Consider the following 19,788-nt stretch of genomic DNA (forward strand, 5'->3'; position numbering starts at 1 on the left):
AAACAAATAAACAAAAGTGCACCAAGATATATCTTCTACTCAATTGGGGCCTATTTATAGCCCTTGTGCTCCTAGTTTCTGGGAAGACAATGCCCAGCTAAGACAAAGGAGCATAGGCAAAGGGTAAATTCTGATCGTGAGTCACTAGTCCTCACCCCAACCTCTTTATTTAAGGCCCCACACCTGCCCCTTTAAGCATGCTCTATGGAAGGTCTATGGTCTGAGGAAAACCAAAGCTACCTTTTCTCCATTCCTCTTCCTAAGAAATCCTTCCAAGTGACCTCTTCTTTGAGCTGGAGGAGATAAGGCTCAATTCTACCTGTTACCTCCTCTAGAAATTAAGGCAAATTGATTTGCTTCCAGGTATTGCATATCCACAGGTAAACTATCACAATGACATCTAAGTATCTTTTGCCACACAAAATCTGTGTGTATATCACTAGCAGCCATTATGGTTTTCACCAGTTAAGAAACTGCACAATTAGTTTAACGCTTCGACGTGTTTGCTTCTTTCAGCATCCAAATGACAAATATGGCAAAGCTAATTCTAAGCAAACATTATTAGAAAGCATATAAATTCAAGAAAATACAGCATAGTTACCTCTATGTTTTGTGCAGTTTTCATTAATATATTTTGAAAGATGTTTTCTGTCATATTTACAAGTTAATTCTTTGTGTCATTGCAAGTATTCTTGGCTAAATATCCTCCTGAGGGATGAGTAATGAATAGTCAGAAAGAAAAATCTTCCCCCAAAATAAATTTACAGGACATAAATTTTCATAATTTGTACTTGTCAAAAAACAATTCATATTCAATTGAACATAAAGAAAAAGTAAGATATAGTAAGACAATAAAACTTCTAGGGTAAAAAAAATTTAGAATGAAAAAAATCTATCTAAATAAATAAGTCCCAAGATAGAATAGTTTTACAAAGTTATTTGAATATGATCAATTACTCTAATTGCAATGGTCATATCATACTTCCCCACGTTTTGTTAAAAATTTCAGTCTTAAAATGAAGAGCTTTATATTATCATATTTCCACTTAAAGAGAATTGTGATTGTGTATATGTCTGTGTTTGCATTTATTTGTGTTTTTCTGCCTGCATAGGAGTGTATATATTGGTATATTGGGAATAATGAGATATCTACACACAACTGAAATGTGGATCATACCTCTTGTATGTAAAATATGTGCTTATTGTTCTATCATACACACACATACACTTTATTGACATTCTCATCAATACAACTAATTTCTATTCTCTCCTGCAGTTGCTAATAAATGCAATTTTTGATAATGAGTAATTATCCTCTTGTAATCAACTTTTGATTATAATCTTGAAATAGGTGGTCTTGAAATAATTTTCTTTATCTAGGTCTAGGAGATAAGAAGCTCAGCAAATTTTATAGATATTTATAAATGCCTCACACTACTCTTGTGAGGCACATAGGAAAGAGATATTGTGCTCTTTTAAGATGATTTTAGAGTTCTCAAGTCCCAAAAGCTACCAAAGAAATAGAGCTCAAAGTTGCATTATCATTTCCCTCATATAGACTGAGAAATAGTAATTCAATGTTGAGCCACAAAATCCTTCTGGAAAAGATTGGTCTCTTCTTAATCTTAACCCTGGAGTAGGATGAATGTCAGAAGTGATGAGTCAGTACCAATTTTAAGCAAGTCTGCCTAGGTCATACATATTTAAACATCTTCTAAAGATGGTTTATGGATATTTGAAATTTCATGGGCAGAGTTTCAAAATCAATTCTGTGTTCTTCCTCCTCTTCAACCTCAGGTAAAAATATAAAGTATTCTCAAATCAAAGCTTTTTGAAGTATATTTCTCAAAATTTGGGATTTAGAACTATATAATTGCAAATCTCAGTTTGCTAGGAAAACATACACAACCTCTCACTGCTTTCTTCTTTTTCTTCCTTACTTAAAAATTTGTTAGAAGACTCTTGGTAAAATTAATTTTCACTTTTGTGATTTTAGTACACTTAATTTTTATTTAATGGACATACATGGGAAGATATTATTTTTAACTAAAGTGAGATTTTTCTCTTCCTCTTTTTTTTCACTATGAAGTTGGCACTAGTAGTTATTCCAAAAATGTTTTTACTCTTTATTTATAGCTGCCTTGCATATAAATACTGTGAAACACTTATTTTCAGAAAACACTAAAATCACTGAATATGGCCTCCAATAGCACTGATGCAGGGAACTGATTTAATGCATATTTTCAATGACCAAAAGTTAGCACTGATTTTCCAATTGACAATGACTAGAGAATAGTATACCAAGTCCCACAGAACAAATTTCAGTACAACGATGTAACACATGATATATTGGGTATTCGACTGTTTTTGATTCCCATATAGCATCTGGCTAAGAAGAGCAAGCAAGAGCAGGAGCAGAAAGATTCAGAAGATACACACAGTGGTGGTACCCTAGGTTGAAACCAGAAATGCAATCAAGCAAACACTCATGATTATTACATTACAAAGACTAATTTTGAAAAACAAAAGTTCACTGGTCTTTTTAATCCCTAACACTAGCAGTAGATTTTGCTCATTAAACGGGAAATGAAATATTTATAGTAATGCAGAATACCATAATAATCACTGAACTCATGGATTTTCCCCTTTACCCACCCACTCTCAGCCCTAATCCCCTCTGAGACTCAGAATAGGAAGATCAGAATGCTTATATATAATATGCCTAAACAATGAGTCTGCTCTATCTTATTCATGGACACTCCAAGTGATACTATCAAGTATTGGCTTCTCCTTCATCAAAGATGTAGTTGAGCTTTATGACAGTGCTGATGAAATCACCAAGTTCTACAAAATCAGCAGTGACAATATTGATGCCACTCTCTCCTGGTTTCTGTGTGCGGACCCACTGCATCATAGCTGGAAGAGCTCTGAGAGAAAAAAAAGAAAGAAAGAGAAGTTACAAGAGGTAAGGAAATATTTTTCAAGTTTACAGTTCCCAGGATTTCTTCAAGTTTTTCCATTTATTAAGATAAATGACCCCCCACATAATGATACAGAATGAAGAAAAATAGCCAAACAACAGTACATTTTATCCTTTGAAAAGATTCTGCAGAAGAAATGCTCAGTCTTTTGATTCATAATTGAGTTGTCAACGTAGGAAATCTCAGATGTTCTGAGAGTTTGTGGGGAAGCTTCTTCACCAAGAAAATGCAAGTTCTAGTTTGGCCTGGTTTAATTGCAAAATTAATGAGATCTCTAATCAAGTTAGAGATAAAAATACATACTTATGAGTCATCATTTTCAGAAAATACATTAACAGAAATACTAGCACAAAACTTCTTGCATTTAAAATTTCTGTTTGGCTTTTTATTTGGTGGTGGGAAGGTTAGGCCACACTCAGTGGGGCTCACTCAGGGCTTCCTCCTGGCTCTGCACTCAAGGATCACTCCTGGATGGTCTCAGGAGACCATATGGAGTGTTGAGGATGGAGGCCTGGTTATCTCCATTTAAAGCAACTACTCCCCTTACTGTAATATTTCTTCCGCCCCCAATATGCTTAAGATTTGATGGTGAGGAAGAAAACAGTCTGAGCAGAGCTCATTCTTTTAAAACATATACTAAACATTAATTTGTATTCCCATTATAGAAAAGAAAGTTTCTTTTATCGGCTCTTGCAGTGCATAAAACTTTCATTTTAATAAAAAGATAATAAATTAGTAAGTAATAACTTATATAATTTTTAAATATAATTTTTATTTTAATTATAGTGGCTTACATATCGTTCACAGTAATATTCCAGGTACATATTTACATTGAATCAGGGGAATTCCCACCCCCAAATTGTCCTCCCACAACCGCTCCCATCCTGCCTCCATATCCTCCACTCTCCCTGCCAGGGGCTGCTAGAATGCGTGGTCCCTTCTGTGTCTAGTTTATTACTTAGTGGTCTTATAACTGTAACTTATATAATTTGATAGAAGATAATATGTGCCACAATAAAATGAAAAAAAAAAAAGAATTAGAAATAGAAAGAAGTGGTTGATTGTAGCTTAAAGTAAGATGACTTAGTTTGTCTCTTCAGAAAAGGGACAATTGCTTCTTGGAGCCGGGAGTCTAGCAGGAGGAGGTTTGGCAGGCCCTCGCCATGCCGAGGTCTGCTTGACCAGGCCTAGTGGGGGTGCGGGACTTGGGTAACCCCAGCACCCCCCTACTGCCTTGCTCCAGATCTCCAGGGCTTTCCCGGGCCACATGCCTGGGCAAGCCGGTGAGTTGGGTCACTTGGTGGAGCTTGAAGGTACCCTAGGCCTTCCCCCATTATCCATTCAGCTCCTTAGGGAGGGTCTGGGTGGGGCTCTGAACTTCTGGCCTCCAAGCTTCTTGAAGTCACTGGTAATCTCTGTCCAGACTATATTTTCAGAATCGCGCAGGGGCTATTGCCCCCGCGTGCACAAGAAACATTAATAGTACTCACACAAGAAACATTAATAGTACTCACTATCATTGAATTATGTTTTTATGTATGCAGAATGTCCATTTTGTACTCTGCCCTTTTGCATACCGCTTCATAAGTTCATATTTCTCTTTAACTTCTTTAATTCCTATCATCATTACTCCTCATTTACCCTTTCTAACTTAAGTACTGTAGAGTCCTAAGTCTCAGACCAAAGTGGTGCCCTGGAATTAACACCCACCCAACTATTTTAAAAGGCATAAAAAAGACACTTATATGTTTTCAACATTTTATGGGTGTTTTCTTTGACGTCTATAAACTTTTGCTGAATATTTTCTTATACAGTGACGACCCCCCCCCCCATGTTTTTTTATCTTCTCTTTGTGAACTGCTCAATATAAAATTTGGTGTGAAAGAATCCCTCAGTTTAATACTTATGTTTGAACCAAGTCATGGGTCTTGTTGGAAATATTCTTACGCCCCCATATATCTGATAGCACCACGTGGCTTTAATTCTTGTTTGCTTAGGCACACTAAAATGGGAAAATACTATACATACCAATAGGTTCTTATCTAATAGAGATGGGAACACACAAATCTTGTAGTGCAATGAGACCTTACACCCTGAACATTGACATAAAGACCAGGCACAGGCCTCAGAGGAATGGGCATTCTCCACTCACCCCTTGATCTACAGAAGACATTTTCAAAACATCCAAGGTTGTATATAACATCACCTGGTGGCATTCCTGTACCAGGGAAGACCCTACAGCTGCTCTGACATCTATCTACTCAAAAAAAACACCCCTTAACACTGAGAAGACAACAAGAACAATGACCTGCTTACTGGACAGGGCTTGCTGTATTGCCCCTTAATTGTGAGGTTTGTCTATAACATCACCTGGAAACAGTCCTCTACCACGGAAGACCCTACCACTGCTCAGACATTATCCTGCTCAAAAGAGACTTCCCTTAACACTGAGAAGACTTACAATAACAACCTGCTTACAGGAAAGGGCTTCCTGCATTGCCCTTTCATGGTGAGGTGAAACGAGAAGATACTCCACATCATGACTTCAATGTAGGACATACAGATTCCAGAATCTTTAATACAGAAACATGATACCAACAACAGAGACTGTGTGAAAAGTGTGTTGGCACTACGGACAATGTCTTGGATCGGAGGATAACTTGCCTGAAGCCTAGAGCTGGTCTTATGCCAGGAAACTTCAGGGGTAGGATCTCTTTGTATTTAGGCCAAGGTTATTCCTTTCCATGCTTCTCATATTTTTGTGGGCCTATGCAAACAACAATGGCCACTCTAACAATGTTTTTACTGTGCTCCTTTGACTCTAATCCTTAAAAAGCACCCACTTAAAATTTGAGGTTAACTTAAGTTAATATTCATGTACATGGAAATGTAAAAAATACTATGCCTCTAATGTTAAAGGAGTTACGTAAGTTTGATGGCTTTAGATTGCCTTGTGTGCTGTTAAGAAATATTATAATGTGCTACAATCTGGGGAATCGAGGGACAAAATAATCGCACATGGATTCTGTTTTATTTTATCTTAACGTTCTTTGGCTGAAAGTTCAAAGTTAAGATATCAGCAAGGGGACTTCTTCTGAGAATTATGTTATGGGTGATTGTCCTTCCACTGTAACTTTACCTTGTCCTTTTTCTTTGAATCTTTTGTTCTCATAATTCAAAATAAAAATTAATAAAAAAAACAGAAAAGGTACAATTGTGTAAGGCTTGAAGAAGGAAGAAAGTTATATAAGAAAAGAATTTAGTTATTGCTAGGGCTTTAAAGTTCTAGTGTGTCTCAGTCTGGATAATGAAAAAGAAGTGCGACAACGATGAAATTTGATAAATAATGTAAAGAAAAGGGTAGATCCAATAAGGAAACAGTAGGCATTATGAGGGCTATGAGATTTACTCTGGAGAGAGAAGAGGCTTTGGAGGACCTTGAACACATCTGTCTTTCCTTAAGATGATTCATTCCCTTGAGACAACTGAGGAAAGTCAGCTATCTTTGATTGGGAAATCAGGAAAAATCTTTCAAAAGATTAATCCATGAATCTTGAAAGATAAGAAATGTTTACTTAGATGTATATGGAGACAGGAATAAAGAGGGTAAGATGTTGTACGATGTATGGCTAATATATGTAGGATTAGGGGACGCAGATAGAGAGACGCAGGTGTTGTCAACAGTAGTGTGCAGTATCCAATGAAAGCACACTGGAATGAATTCTACTGTCTTGAGAGAGGGCGAAGGACAGGATTTCCAGAATGTAGGCACAAGCATTTAAATTCACTAGAAAGGTAAATTCTGAGTCAATATGCAACACTCTGGATTTAAATTTCATTACTTCTGGACTTACTAGAATGGATGATATAAGTCCTGTGAACATAACATTACCTTAGCTACACTTTTTGCAAAGAGTAACTATCAATGTGTTTTCTAGAAAAAAAAAAAAAGGTTGCTCAGTAAATATATTCACCTTTAGAGTTAAGAGTTGGATCAATGAGTGAGAGAATCAATTCTGAGTCAGCGTTAACCTTAACTAAGTAACTGGTTTACTAAAAATCCCTAAGGTAGGTCAAGAAAGGTTCCGAGCAACTAAATTCCAATCTTAACACTATAATTATCAAAGCAGCTCCTCTGATATTTTTTACTAATTTAAGATTAAGATTCCTGAGGCTAAATTTAGAACAATAATTGCCCCCAAAGAGTGATTTTAGGAGAATATAAGCATGCTTTTCTCTGTCTCTCTGTGAATGCGATTAATTTGAGAAGTGATGAAATATTCTTTTGAAATAGTTTTCAGTCCTCATTACATTTACATTTAAAGTGCCATTCAGTAGAGTCACAGATAAATATCTATTTCTCTGTTCAGACAGATTTTCTTTCTAAAATCCATGTACCAGCAGGATCAAAATCAGCAACAACATCTAGTTAAATCTCAAATAGTAAATATTTAAAATTATGTTAAGTAAAAAATTAATATTGCTAGATTAAAATTTGAAAATGCTTTCTATTGAAGTTAAATAATTATTAAAAATTGGGGGGTCACACCCAGCAATGCTCAGAGGTTACTCCTGCCTCTGCACTCATGAATCACCCCTGGTAGTGCTTGGAGAACAATATGAAGTGCTGGGATCAAACCTGAGTTGGCTGCATGCAAGACTTGATCCTACCTGCTGTATTATCTCTCTGGCCCATAAAGTTGCAATAATTAACTAAAGTAGAACTTATTAGCTTTCTACAGTATTGGCCCCCATTTCTCCACTATAAAATGTTTTCCAACATATTCTCCATAAAATTTTAATACTATAGATATATTGTGTTTATTTACTGTTATGTACTTTGTACATTAAAAATAGTACAGTTTGAGTTAAAGAACCTGTTACCTGGATGATAATTTGAGTTAAATTACCTCCCAATCACTAACATTTTTTCCTTGGGGCTAATATTGACATTGAACAGAGATGGTTTACAGTTCAATGTCAAGTTTCAATTGTACTTAAGAGTTGGGTAGATAGATTGAATTAAAAAAAATACTCTGGCAGTTATAAAAGATTGACTGAACCTGAATGACAAGTTGGTTAAATTTGATATTTTAAAATAATTCATTCTTTTCATTAATTTTTTCAGTTGGTATACTATTAGAAGAGAGTATTCCAGTTTTAAAGTCCTTGAATCCATCCTGGAATCATAGTTTGCTTTTCTTAGATTTCACATTCATTCCCACACTTAGTTCTGTGTCTTTCCTTTACTATAGTCAGAGTGGTTATCTTCTCCTTTTATATACTCATGATCAATTTAAAAGTCTTCTCCCTATTCTTTTTTAGATCCACCCAACTATTTAGAAGCACATTTGGCTTTCTCCATACCATTTTCTATCACTTATCATACATACCTTTCTTTGACCTCATCTGTTGTTATTTATTATATGCTTCTTACCTGCTCTAGGGAAACTAAAATGTGTTGAATTATCCTGAAACATGCTCTGAAACAAACTCTGTTGTTTCATACTTCATATATTCTCAAGACTTTTTTATTTGAAATTTCCCCCTTTCTTCCAATTGGCCTTCTTGATCTGACTCATACCCTTCAAGATTTGGCTTAGGTATTATCTCATTCCTCATCCAAATTTTGGTAAAGAATCCTTTCCTTTTTAATTTTCATGAGTAGGTAATCTACATATGGCTCTTTGGTTTTACATTGTCACGCTTGTAGTGTGGTTTTTCCTGCATGTTGTGGTGGGGTTCATTGGTTAGAAAGTATGTCCAGACGCGAAGCGGAGCAGAGCAGCCTCACTCTTCTGCTGCCTCTAGTTTTTTGGGGGTGCGCTCCCTAAGCCTCTGAGGAGACCTTCAGGTATTCAAGAACAACAGACAGGCACAGGAAAGATTTCCCTTGAAGACCTCAGAGTGATCAAAGGCACAGCAGGGCAGAGCCTCAGCAGGCCGGAGGGCTTAGTTTATTGGTTGGCGACCCCCACAGCCAGACTTTACTCATTCACTCACTGGGCAGCTTCAGAATGCAGTTTTTTGGGGGTGCGCTCCCTAGGCCTCTGAGGAGACCTTCAGATATTCAAGAAACACAGTCAGGCACAGGACCAATCTGGCTCTTCTTGACCTGGTGGCCTACTTTTTCATTGGAAACTTTACTAATGCTGCCTTTACTGTTTGCTTTTTATATTATTTTTATTATCATTAACCAAGAATTATCTTTTCTTCCCTTTCATTTATCTTTTAGATTAAAGTTTAAATATCACTTTACAAATCACCTTCCCAAATGGACAATAATCTCTTTGAGGCCAAGGAATTTCCACTTCTCAGCTTTTTTTTTTTTTTTTTCGTTTTTCGGGCCACACCCGTTTGATGCTCAGGGGTTACTCCTGGCTAAGCGCTCAGAAATCGCCCCTGGCTTGGGGGGACCATATGGGACGTCGGGGGATCGAACCGCGGTCCTTTCACTTGGCTAGCGCTTGCAAGGCAGACACCTTACCTCTAGCGCCACCTCGCCGGCCCCAGGAATTTCCACTTCTCAATGAAGATCCCCATAGTCTCGCCTGGCACTTTACCAAACAGGAGCCCAAAGTCCTCCCAAGTCTTCTTCTCACTTGCATTCTGTACTTTCAGAACCAAATTTCTTTAACTATTTAAGTATAAAATATGAAATAATCAAAGGAACAAAGAAACAGAATTGAAACAGTAGCTTTTCTCATGTGATGGGAGAGTGAAAGTGCCTTCATCACTTTCCCAAATTCTCAGCTTATATCAAATTCAAACTCCACTTGTAACTTGATACAGATACAAATCTTTAGATTAAAAAAAGTGACCAGGAGAGGATAAATAGATTCATATAAACCAACTCTTAGGTGATGAGTCTGACACTGTACATTGATGATCAGACAGGCTCCGCCCTTGCATTTCAGTACAAGGCATAGAAAAAAGATTTATTAAAGCACACACACAAAATCAACAAAAAAGTAGATCATCTCTGATTGGCATTCAGGGAAAATTTTCAGTTCTGGTCCTAACTCCAGGAATGGGCTTTTATTTGGAACCTTCAATAAAGCTTGTCAATCTTCTAAATCCCAATGATCTCTAACTGTAAAATTAGTTATTAATATGCAGAAGTAGACCAACCACATTGAAGGTGGTGTCTCTATAAGGGAATATTCATCTGTGAAGTCTAGGGTTCTTTGTAACAATTTACCTATGGACAAGAGTAGAAATGTTCTGGGAATTGTGGACAAAGGCCCCTGCTGTCACACCAGGAGTAGCTAAGTGCAGGGATTAACAAAAGCTCCTTGTCCTAGTTCTAGACCACTAAGTTTTCAAAGGGACAAATGTCAAGTTTTCAGGAGCAAGAGGAGCTATCTCACCTTCTTTTGTGTTTGGATGGATGTTAGTTTTGTCTTATTTGAGGTTTGTTTTACAAAAAATAAAGTCAGATCAAAGTCAAACAAGATATGCTTCCTTTGAAGATAGCAACAGTATTCCTTTTTGTTGTAGAAATTAAAATAAAAACATTAAAAATCCATTTTCAATTAAAGTGAGATCAGATAAGCTACAAGAAAAAATATGGTGTTTAGAGATCATAAAATGTATGGAGTCTTCTGGCTCATCATTCCCTCCCAGTCAGTGGTTCAGAGTAAGTAAAAATCTTTCCTGGAGACAGGTGAATATGGTCATGCCCAGACCCCCACTCCTCATCTCCTCCATCCTGGGATCAGAGCCTCCTGCTGGGCAGGGTCTATTCACTAGTCTTTCTGCGAATTTTCTGAGGAAACCAAGGTAGAAAGAAAGCTTTGCAAATTCCAAACAAAGGTATTCTTCAGTATATTAACAAGATGTCCATTGCCAGGAAACAGACAATAGATTTTCTTTTAAGGGTAGCATCTCAATATAATGAACATTTCTGTGTGGGATCAAGTGTTCTTACTTTATAGTTTCTTCTCCAATACCCAATAGTCCTTCATTCAGCACAAATGTTCAGGAATTTTGGGGTCCTCAAAGCACAGAGCAATTTCCTTTATTCAAAGAATACGGTTTCTATCTGCCAGATTTCCATTTGCAAAGAATGAGCGGTTGCTTCCCAACTTGTGCTGAAAGTCTTTCTGTATCTGTTTCTGCTGGGAACAAACATTTTAAGGACAATTTTACTTGACTTTCAGGTGTTCCCAGCCTGGGAACTGAACTTTGGGCTATTTAAGGTAGTAAGATTGAAAGTCTGTGTTAGATTTTATATGCAAGTATTCAACTAAACTTTCTATTACCTCACTTATTCATTTATTTGAAATAAAATTCCCCCCTCCTGCCCCGACTATGGTGACAGGGGTTAACAGAAATGGCCAATGCAATTGACAGGATAATTTCAACCATTTAGTTTTACAGTTTATTACCTATTGCTCTTTATAGCAGAATTCTGGATGCCTTGCATTTTAACAATGGAAAAATGAATTTATTGTGTGTAAAATCTTCCTTTATTAGAAGAGATGGATCCTGTGAGAAAAATAGTGTAAGTGACAGGTATTTGATTGTGAAATCAAGGTTTCTGAATCATGAAAACCTGGTCTCATCATATTCATTAATTTCTCATACAGTCAAAAATATTTTTTGTTTGTCCTATATGTGTTTGATCTTGGGATAGATGCAGAGATAAATAAGTACTGACTCATTTTTGAACTGACACAATTTTGGGAACAATTTAAAATTACCTGAACTACTACAACTAGCAAATTTTTAATTGCTCTAAACAGCCTTGGAGAAGGAAAATGGCCATGAAACCTCCTCTTGAATCAGGCACTAAATGTTTGGCACAAACTCCATTTCTAGTGGAGTCTTATGTTACAGGAAAATGTTTCATAAACTCACAAGGCTATATGAAAGCTTGCTCTAAGGATTCATAAGTTACATATTAATTGAGTTTTAATGGACTACTTATAATCAATAAAAGGTATGAGAAAGAACAAAATTTAAACTAGAAAGGTACTTGAATTAATTATAATGTTTGACCTTGTAAAGGTCGCTTAGCCTACCTCATTTTCTTTATTTTAAATTGGGTATAATAAAGCTTTTGCAAGAATGAGATAAAGTGGCACACTAGAAAAAGATATATTAAGAGTGAGATTTTACAGCAGAATGTTTGAATTGAAAACCTGGTATTCTCTTTTACATCTGTGTTACTTTAAGCAAATCACTAGTTCCTCTAACTTCACTTTCTTCACTCTTAAAATGAAATAAATGAATAATATATTCAGATTTTCTGCCCACTTAATTTTTCTTCTTTTTTAATGTTGAATTTATGGATTCTTTTTTATTATTTTATTTAAACACCTTGATTAAAAAAGAATTTATGGATTCTTTAAAAATGTTGACTATTTTGCACAATTATCTTCTCCAATTTAGTAGGCCATCTTTTCATTTATTGTATTACTTTTGCTGTGAAAAAAGCTATATAATTTGAATGCAGTTCTGTTTGCTATGCTTAATTTTGCTTTTCTTGCCATTAGAGGCAGTTCTCCAAAGAATCTATTTACAAATGACCAGTAGATATGTGAAAAGATGTTTATTATTATTCATTAATTAGGGAAATGAAAATCAAAACAATGACAGGTTGATATACCCAGACAAGAAATAACAAGTATTGCAGAAGACATGGGAAAAAGAGACCTAAAATCAGGTTGTGGGAATATAAACTGGTGCAGCTATTATGGAAACAGTATGAAGATTTCTTTAGAAATAGGAATTTCAAAATGATCCAGATACCCACATGTGAGTATTTATTTACCTGAGGAATATAAAAATATTAATTTGAAGATAGATATGCATCCTCATTCTTTTCTTGGCGGGGGCACACCTGATGACACTCAGGGATTACTCCTAGCTATGAGCTCAGAAATTCCTTCTGGCTTAGGGACCATATAGGACACTATATGGTGTGATCAAACCGCAATCCATCCTAGGCTAGCATGTGCAAGGCAGATGCCTTACTGTTTGTGCCACCACTCCGGTCGTTGCATCCTTATTCTTATTGCAACATTATTCACAATAGCCAAGAACTGGGAATAATTTACATCACCACTGTTAAATAGATAAGGAAGACATAGTAGATTCTATACACAATTGGATACTATTTAGCTATTTAAACATGGACAGACCTTGAAGGTATTATGGTCAGTGAAATATGCCAGATGGAGAAAGATAAAAAGTGTTAAGATCTCACTTAAATGTAGTAAATAAGGAAAACAGATAAAACAAATAACTGTCACTATAAGTACAACCACTCATTGGAGTGGTTGCCAACAGAGAAACAGAAAAACAATGAATAAATTAAAACAGGGAAGGGACAAAGTTGGGAAAGATAAAACAACTTCCATTGGTGAACTTAATGTAGTATGGATACATGTTAATTTTAATGTTGCATACCTGCAACTTATATAATGTTATAATGCAACTTTATTTCAAATAAACGAATGGATGAGGTAATATAAAGTTTAGTTGAATGCTTGCACATAAAATCTAACACAGTAAAATAGGTAACACAATTCACTAATATGAACTCAGTGAATGTAAGTTGGTCTTTCCTTTTTTAGTAGCAATTTCTAAAATGTCTAGATCACAGAAGACAGTAATTAAAGGTAACCCACATATTTCCTGGTTTTAGGTTACATTGACTAAAAAAGGTTGCTTTACACACCGGTGTAGTGAATGCTGTTATCCGTTACTCAGACCCTAATTTCTTTTTTTCTTTTCTTTTCTTTTTTTTTTTTTTTTTGGTTTTTGGGTCACACCCAGCGGTGCTCAGGGGTTACTCCTGGCTGTCTGCTCAGAAACAGCTCCTGGCAGGCACAGGGGACCATATGGGACACCGGGATTCGAACCAACCACCTTAGGTTCTGGATCGGCTGCTTGCAAGGCAAACACGGCTGTTCCCAGACCCTAATTTCTTGAGGGCTACTTCACAAATCTGTTAGTAGTATGGCTGGCGGCCAGCTTTCTGTTGAGTTTCTCTCTAAGAACTGCCCTCAGTTAAATAAAGTCACCTTACTTCTGGAACCAGACATTCTGACAACAACTTGCTGCCAGTACCTTATTTTATGGAAAAGTATATAAAAAAACACTTGCCTTGGGTGGGACAATGCTGAAGGTTCACTGTAGTTAGAGAACTTCCTATGGGGTTGATTTAGTAATTGTATCACAGCCCAATTGCTCTTTCTACCCAAATCCACTTCCTTCACTCTCTCTTAGCAATGCTCCCACAAGAGCCCTAGTCTAAAACTTCCACTCACAAATATCAGTATTGAGGATATTAGCCTCTGATTTAGATACACTTATTTACTATTATCAGTAAATTTCTCAAACCCTAATATACATCAAAACTGACCTTTGGCACCCTTACTGAAATAAAACTAAATTTTAATTCTAAAATTCAAGTAGAAGAGGTCAGAAGCTGATTTGAAGTTACTTTGGATGGGAGAAGGACAGCAACGAAACAACAGCAAAAACTGCATTTATGTTCAGTGTGTAAGTCAGCATGTACAGACTCATGTGGATTCCTTTATTTTACACAGAAAAGCAGAAAGTGCCAAAGTTAAACCCTGTTGAAACTGTCACCATATAGTCTTACCTCAGCCATATATGCTAGAATTGTCCACTGATACCATTAAACTATTAATAATGTAGCATAGGATCAGAAAGTCTAAACTTACTAGTAAAGAAATTATGTGTTATGGTTACTTTTCTGGAAAACATTTCCAGTACAAATTTCTCAGGACATGCAGGAGAATATTTACTATATCATCAAGACATTTTGTTCATAATTTTGTCCAACTCTAATTCCTTTATATAACTTTCAAAGAAAAATGTGTTTTATAGCATCCAAATCAGTTATTCAAATCCAAAAAAAGGACCAAATTAAAAATATTCTTCAGAGAAAATACTAATAGGCAGAATGAACATAAATAGAATCTAACTTGATCTTAATATCCCAGGTGCTTCTGTGCTCATGTTTGTGAACCTTTATAATCACCAGGGGTGATTTCTTTGGCCTTATCCCCTTTAATCAGTGACAAACAAGTGCAAAGGGTAGCTAAATATGTCATCGGTTCTTCAAAAAGAATGAAATTCATTATGCTGTTAATTGTATAGTTTCTTCCTGGCAGAGGTCTTTCAAAGTCACTGTTATTTAATGTTACCAAAATAGTACAAAAAATGTATTTTGGTGTTTGGGTCAGACCCAGCAGTGCTCAGGGGTTACTCCTGACTCTGTGCTCAGAAATCACTCCTGGCAGGCACAGGGGACCATATGGGATGCAGGGATTTGAACCACCATTAGTCCTGGATTGGCTGCAAACGCCCTACTACTACTGTGCTATCTTTTTGGCTCCATAAGTACAAAACTTTAAGTCAACCAGTCTGAAGAGTGTTATTAGTTGCTTTTATCTTTGTGAATTCATGATAATTGAGAATTTCAAAAATATTTCATTTCAGAAACAATAGATAAGAAGCTTATCACAGAGAGTGGTAAGTGTACTTAGAGAAATAACTACACTAACAGCTTTTATAAAAGAATAAATAGAGAAATAGAATGCCTGTCTGGAAGACAAGCAGGGATGGAGGAGAAGGGAAATGTGGAACAATGGTGGTGGGAAAGCTGCACTAGTGGGGGTGTGCATTTTATGGCTGAACCCCAATTACCAATGTTTGTAACCATAGTGCTTAAGTAAATTATATATTGAAAAAATAAATGAAAATAAAAATTTATTTCAGTATTCTCTGACTACATAGAAAAGTCTAAAGAAGTTCCTGGCCATATAGTGTCCTATATGTATTTTAGATATTGATAGTTTCCTTCTTTCTTACATAATTTCTCCTTAGCACATTCATTAAAGTCAGATAAATTCAGGTTTTGAGGTATTTTTAAGAGTAACTACATTTCTGATAAAAATGTTTCCTAGAATAAATTGCATGGAATGATGCTTCATAAAATACTGATATTCCCAAGGCAAGTAAGTATATATTTTATCAAATACATTTAGGGAGATTTCAATTCTGATATCTGTAATACACAAAGTAGCATAGAAAACATATTACCATAGTAAAGATATTTAGATGTTATTGAAAACAAGTTAACTCCTTTCCATGTTTTCAAATTGATATTTTCCAAACTTATTTGGCTTTCTTAAAAAGTATTAGTACTGGGGCTGGAGAGATAGCATGGAGGTAAGGCGTTTGCCTTTTATGCAGAAGGTCATTGGTTTGAGTCTCAACGTCCCATATGGTCCTGGAGCCTGCCAGGAGCAATTTCTGAGCAGAGTCAGGAGTAACCCCTGAGAGCTGCTGGGTGTGACCCAAAAACCAAAAAATAAAAAATAAATAAAGTATTAGTACTGATACCCATGCACATCTCATGGGTCTAGTGTTCTACAGAATACTTTTTCAAGTAATTAAAGTACAGCATCTTTTTTAAGGGCTCAACTCCACCATGTTTCCTAGAATTAAAATTCTCAATTAGAACTTACCATTCTTGGAGTGCTCTAAGAGAAATTTCTTTGTGACTCCTCTTAGTCTTTTTAAGGTCCATCCAGAACAAGTTTATTCCTCTTTCAAAATACTGGGACTAACATCACCACCTATTTTCTTAGCTTTTACCCTTTAGACAACCTATTACCTTTTTGTTTTTTTTTTAGATGACTATATTTGGAACCTTTTAATTGTTCCTGAAGTTCCTTCTGAGCATTCTATTTAATATAGCTAAAAAATGGTAGCTTTGGAGGGGCAAAGTGATAACACATTGGGTAGAATATTTGCCTTGCATGTGCCAGACCCATGTGCAATCCCTAACATCCCATATGGGCCCTTGAGTCTGACAAGAGTAGTAATTTCTGAGTGCAGAGCCCAGGAGTAACCCTTGAGCACCATAGTGTGGCCCAAAAATTAAAAAAAAAAAGGAAGGAAGGAAGGAAGGAAGGAAGGAAGGAAGGAAGGAAGGAAGGAAGGAAGGAAGGAAGGAAGGAAGGAAGGAAGGAAGGAAGGAAGGAAGGAAGGAAGGAAGGGAAGGAAGGAAGGAAGGAAGGAAAGAAAGAAAGAAAGAAAGAAAGAAAGAAAGAAAGAAAGAAAGAAAGAAAGAAAGAAAGAAAGAAAGAAAGAAAGAAAGAAAGAAAGAAAGAAAGAAAGAAAAAAAGAAAGAAAGAAAGAAAAGAAAGAAATAAAAAGAAAGAAAGAAATAGAAAGAAAGAAAGAGAAAGAGAAAAGAGAAAGAAAGAAGAAAGAAAGAAAGAAAGAAAGAAAGAAGAAAGAAAGAAAAAGAAAGAAAGAAAGAAAGAAAGAAAAGAAAGAAAGAAAGAAAGAAAGAAAGAAAGAAAGAAAGAAAGAAAGAAAGAGAAAGAAAGAAAGAAAGAAAGAAAGAAAGAAAGAAAGAGAAAGAAAGAAAGAAAGAAAGAAAGAAAGAAAGAAAGAAAGGGTAGCTTTGGAGAAAGGGGAATTTTCTAACTTAGATTACAGAGTACATCCCATCTTGTCCTGGGCACTACTTTTTTTTTTTCTTATTTTTAAACTATTTCTCTAGTAACTTTTCCAACTCACACTATCACTAAACTTTTCCCCTCAATTCTTTAATGCCTTTTAAGTGAAATAGTTTGGTATTAGGCAATTCTAGGGCAAGGGAACCAGCTCTTTTCCTAGGAGAGTTAGCTCTATGTTGTAACCTAATGTCTTTTTCTCCTTCATGAATTCAAGGAATACCTCTGATTTCAAAGATAAAAAACAGTCAGTAGCTGAAGACCAAGCAGTACTGTGAGAAAAAACCCCCAAGAATGACCTAAGATTGAATATTGGTTGGAGATAAAGTGAGAGCAGATGAAATAAATGGAAGTTCTAATTGTCTAGAACCCAGATCCATCTAGAAATAGCAATGGCATTATCAGGGAATGTGACCCATCTGGGAATGTCTCTTATGTGTTAGTAAGTGAACAGTTGGTCATGAAATTATCCACCTGCCTGATGAAGTTTCCTTTCACTTGGTGATTACAGAAACAGGTTTGGCAAAGACATCGTGATAATAACAATACTTTTTTTGTTCCAGCTGGTAAATACTTTTGTTTTAATTAAGCCAATTGACTGGCTATTGATTGTTAGAGTCACTGAAATAGAATGTACTTTATAAAAGAGGAGAATTATTATGAATTGTGTTCTATTTTGGGGAAGCATTTGAAAATGTGATCCTAACACTTGTTCCACTGTTTTTCTTAATTGAAACCTTCCTTCTCAGTTATCTAAAATATGTAAAATTTCTTCCTCATCAAGATAAAACATACCCTACATGTAATTCTAAGTTGCCTTAGGGAAGGTCTTTAAGAAAAATTCTTTGAATGGTAAAAGCGTTATGGAACTAAAACAGAGTGTACTAGAAGGAACATAGAGAGTTGTTCAGGAATTAGAAAAGGGGGCCTTGCTTGTGATAGTAAATATGTGTGCATGTGAGTGTGTGAGTGTGTGAGTGTGTGTGCATGCACATCCGTGCACTCACAGGAATGCAATGGAATGTTAGTTAACTTCCAAAGTTTTGTAAAGTTTCTTTTACTACTGCATTTTTTTTTTATAGAAGCTGTTCTCTGGGGTCTTTATTTCTGTGATGCGAGAAGTAGTTTTACTTTGGGAATGTAATAATCACCTTGCACCACAGTCCATCATATATTAGTGGATTACTTTTTACTGATTTAACAGGAAACTTAACACTTAAATAATTAACATCCTAAAATACCAAACAACCCCTTTGAATGATCAAAAATGTTACTTTAGATATCTGAAATATATATAGCCCAAAAAATGTTTAATGAATCAAAATTTATAAAACAACTTGAATGCCAGGAGTACTTAGGACTTTCTTTGCTCTAACTTGAAGAAGAGTAATAAAAGTTTCAAGTGTTATTCATAATCTAGACTAAACTTTTTCTTTCAAACAATCTGAGTTTAACTTGAAAATCAATCCACAAAGCAAGGTGGGTGGAGAGCAAGATGGTAGCAACAGAGAACTTTCTGGTGGTTCTCTTTTTTTTTTTTTGGGTTTTGGGTCACACCCGGCGGTGCTCAGGGGTTACTCCTGGCTGTCTGCTCAGAAATAGCTCCTGGCAGGCACGGGGGACCATATGGGACACTGGGATTCGAACCAACCACCTTTGGTTCTGGATTGGCTGCTTGCAAGGCAAACGCCACTGTGCTATCTCTCCAGGCCCTCTGGTGGTTCTCTGAACCAATTGTTCCTGAGAGAAATAGACCTAACCTGAAAAGAATTAAGGGAAGAATCTTTTTACAAGATATTAATGTCTTCCTAATAGAGAATTGTTTCAGAACAGGGTAATTTTCAAGTGAAAGAAATAATACTTTTCAGTCAAAGTTGAAATCAGCTGGAAAAATCCTAAAGAATGTTGCTACTGATTTTATTAGGAACTCATGTCCCCCTGGAAGTCATTAAATAGAAACCATTTAAAAATATCTCCAAATGCATGACTTCTTAGCTATGAATAATAGAATGTATTTCTGTTTTTGAGTTCTATTTTAGGGGGTAAAAAGATTTTATATTAAAAATTAACTTGCTAATAATATACTTACGTAAGGTATTTTAAATAAATGTTATGGAAGCTGCAACTAAAGTACTTGCTTTATAATGTTTTGTTTGTTTAGGGGCCACATCTGGTGGTTCTCAAAACTTACTCCTGGTTCTTTCCTTAGGGATCAATCCTAGCTGTACTATTTATCAAGCTAACAAAACTTGCAATTTTTTTTAAAAAACAGCTCAATGAACAAATCAAAGTCCACA

At 35.8% G+C, this 19,788-nt stretch overlaps 1 protein-coding gene across 1 annotated transcript in view; it reads right to left on the minus strand.

The window, feature by feature from the left end:
• Positions 1–2,101: 2,101 nt before the first annotated feature.
• Positions 2,102–19,788, minus strand: part of PLCXD3 (phosphatidylinositol specific phospholipase C X domain containing 3) — a 153,506-nt gene continuing 135,819 nt past the window's right edge. Inside the window, exon 3 of the mRNA XM_049767694.1 lies at positions 2,102–2,927. Coding sequence (XP_049623651.1) covers positions 2,774–2,927 — 154 coding nt within the window. The 3' untranslated portion in view covers positions 2,102–2,773. The remainder of the gene's footprint in view (positions 2,928–19,788) is intronic.

The sequence above is a fragment of the Suncus etruscus genome, chromosome 2, assembly GCF_024139225.1.
Source record: "Suncus etruscus isolate mSunEtr1 chromosome 2, mSunEtr1.pri.cur, whole genome shotgun sequence".
In the NCBI taxonomy this organism is placed as follows: domain Eukaryota; kingdom Metazoa; phylum Chordata; class Mammalia; order Eulipotyphla; family Soricidae; genus Suncus; species Suncus etruscus.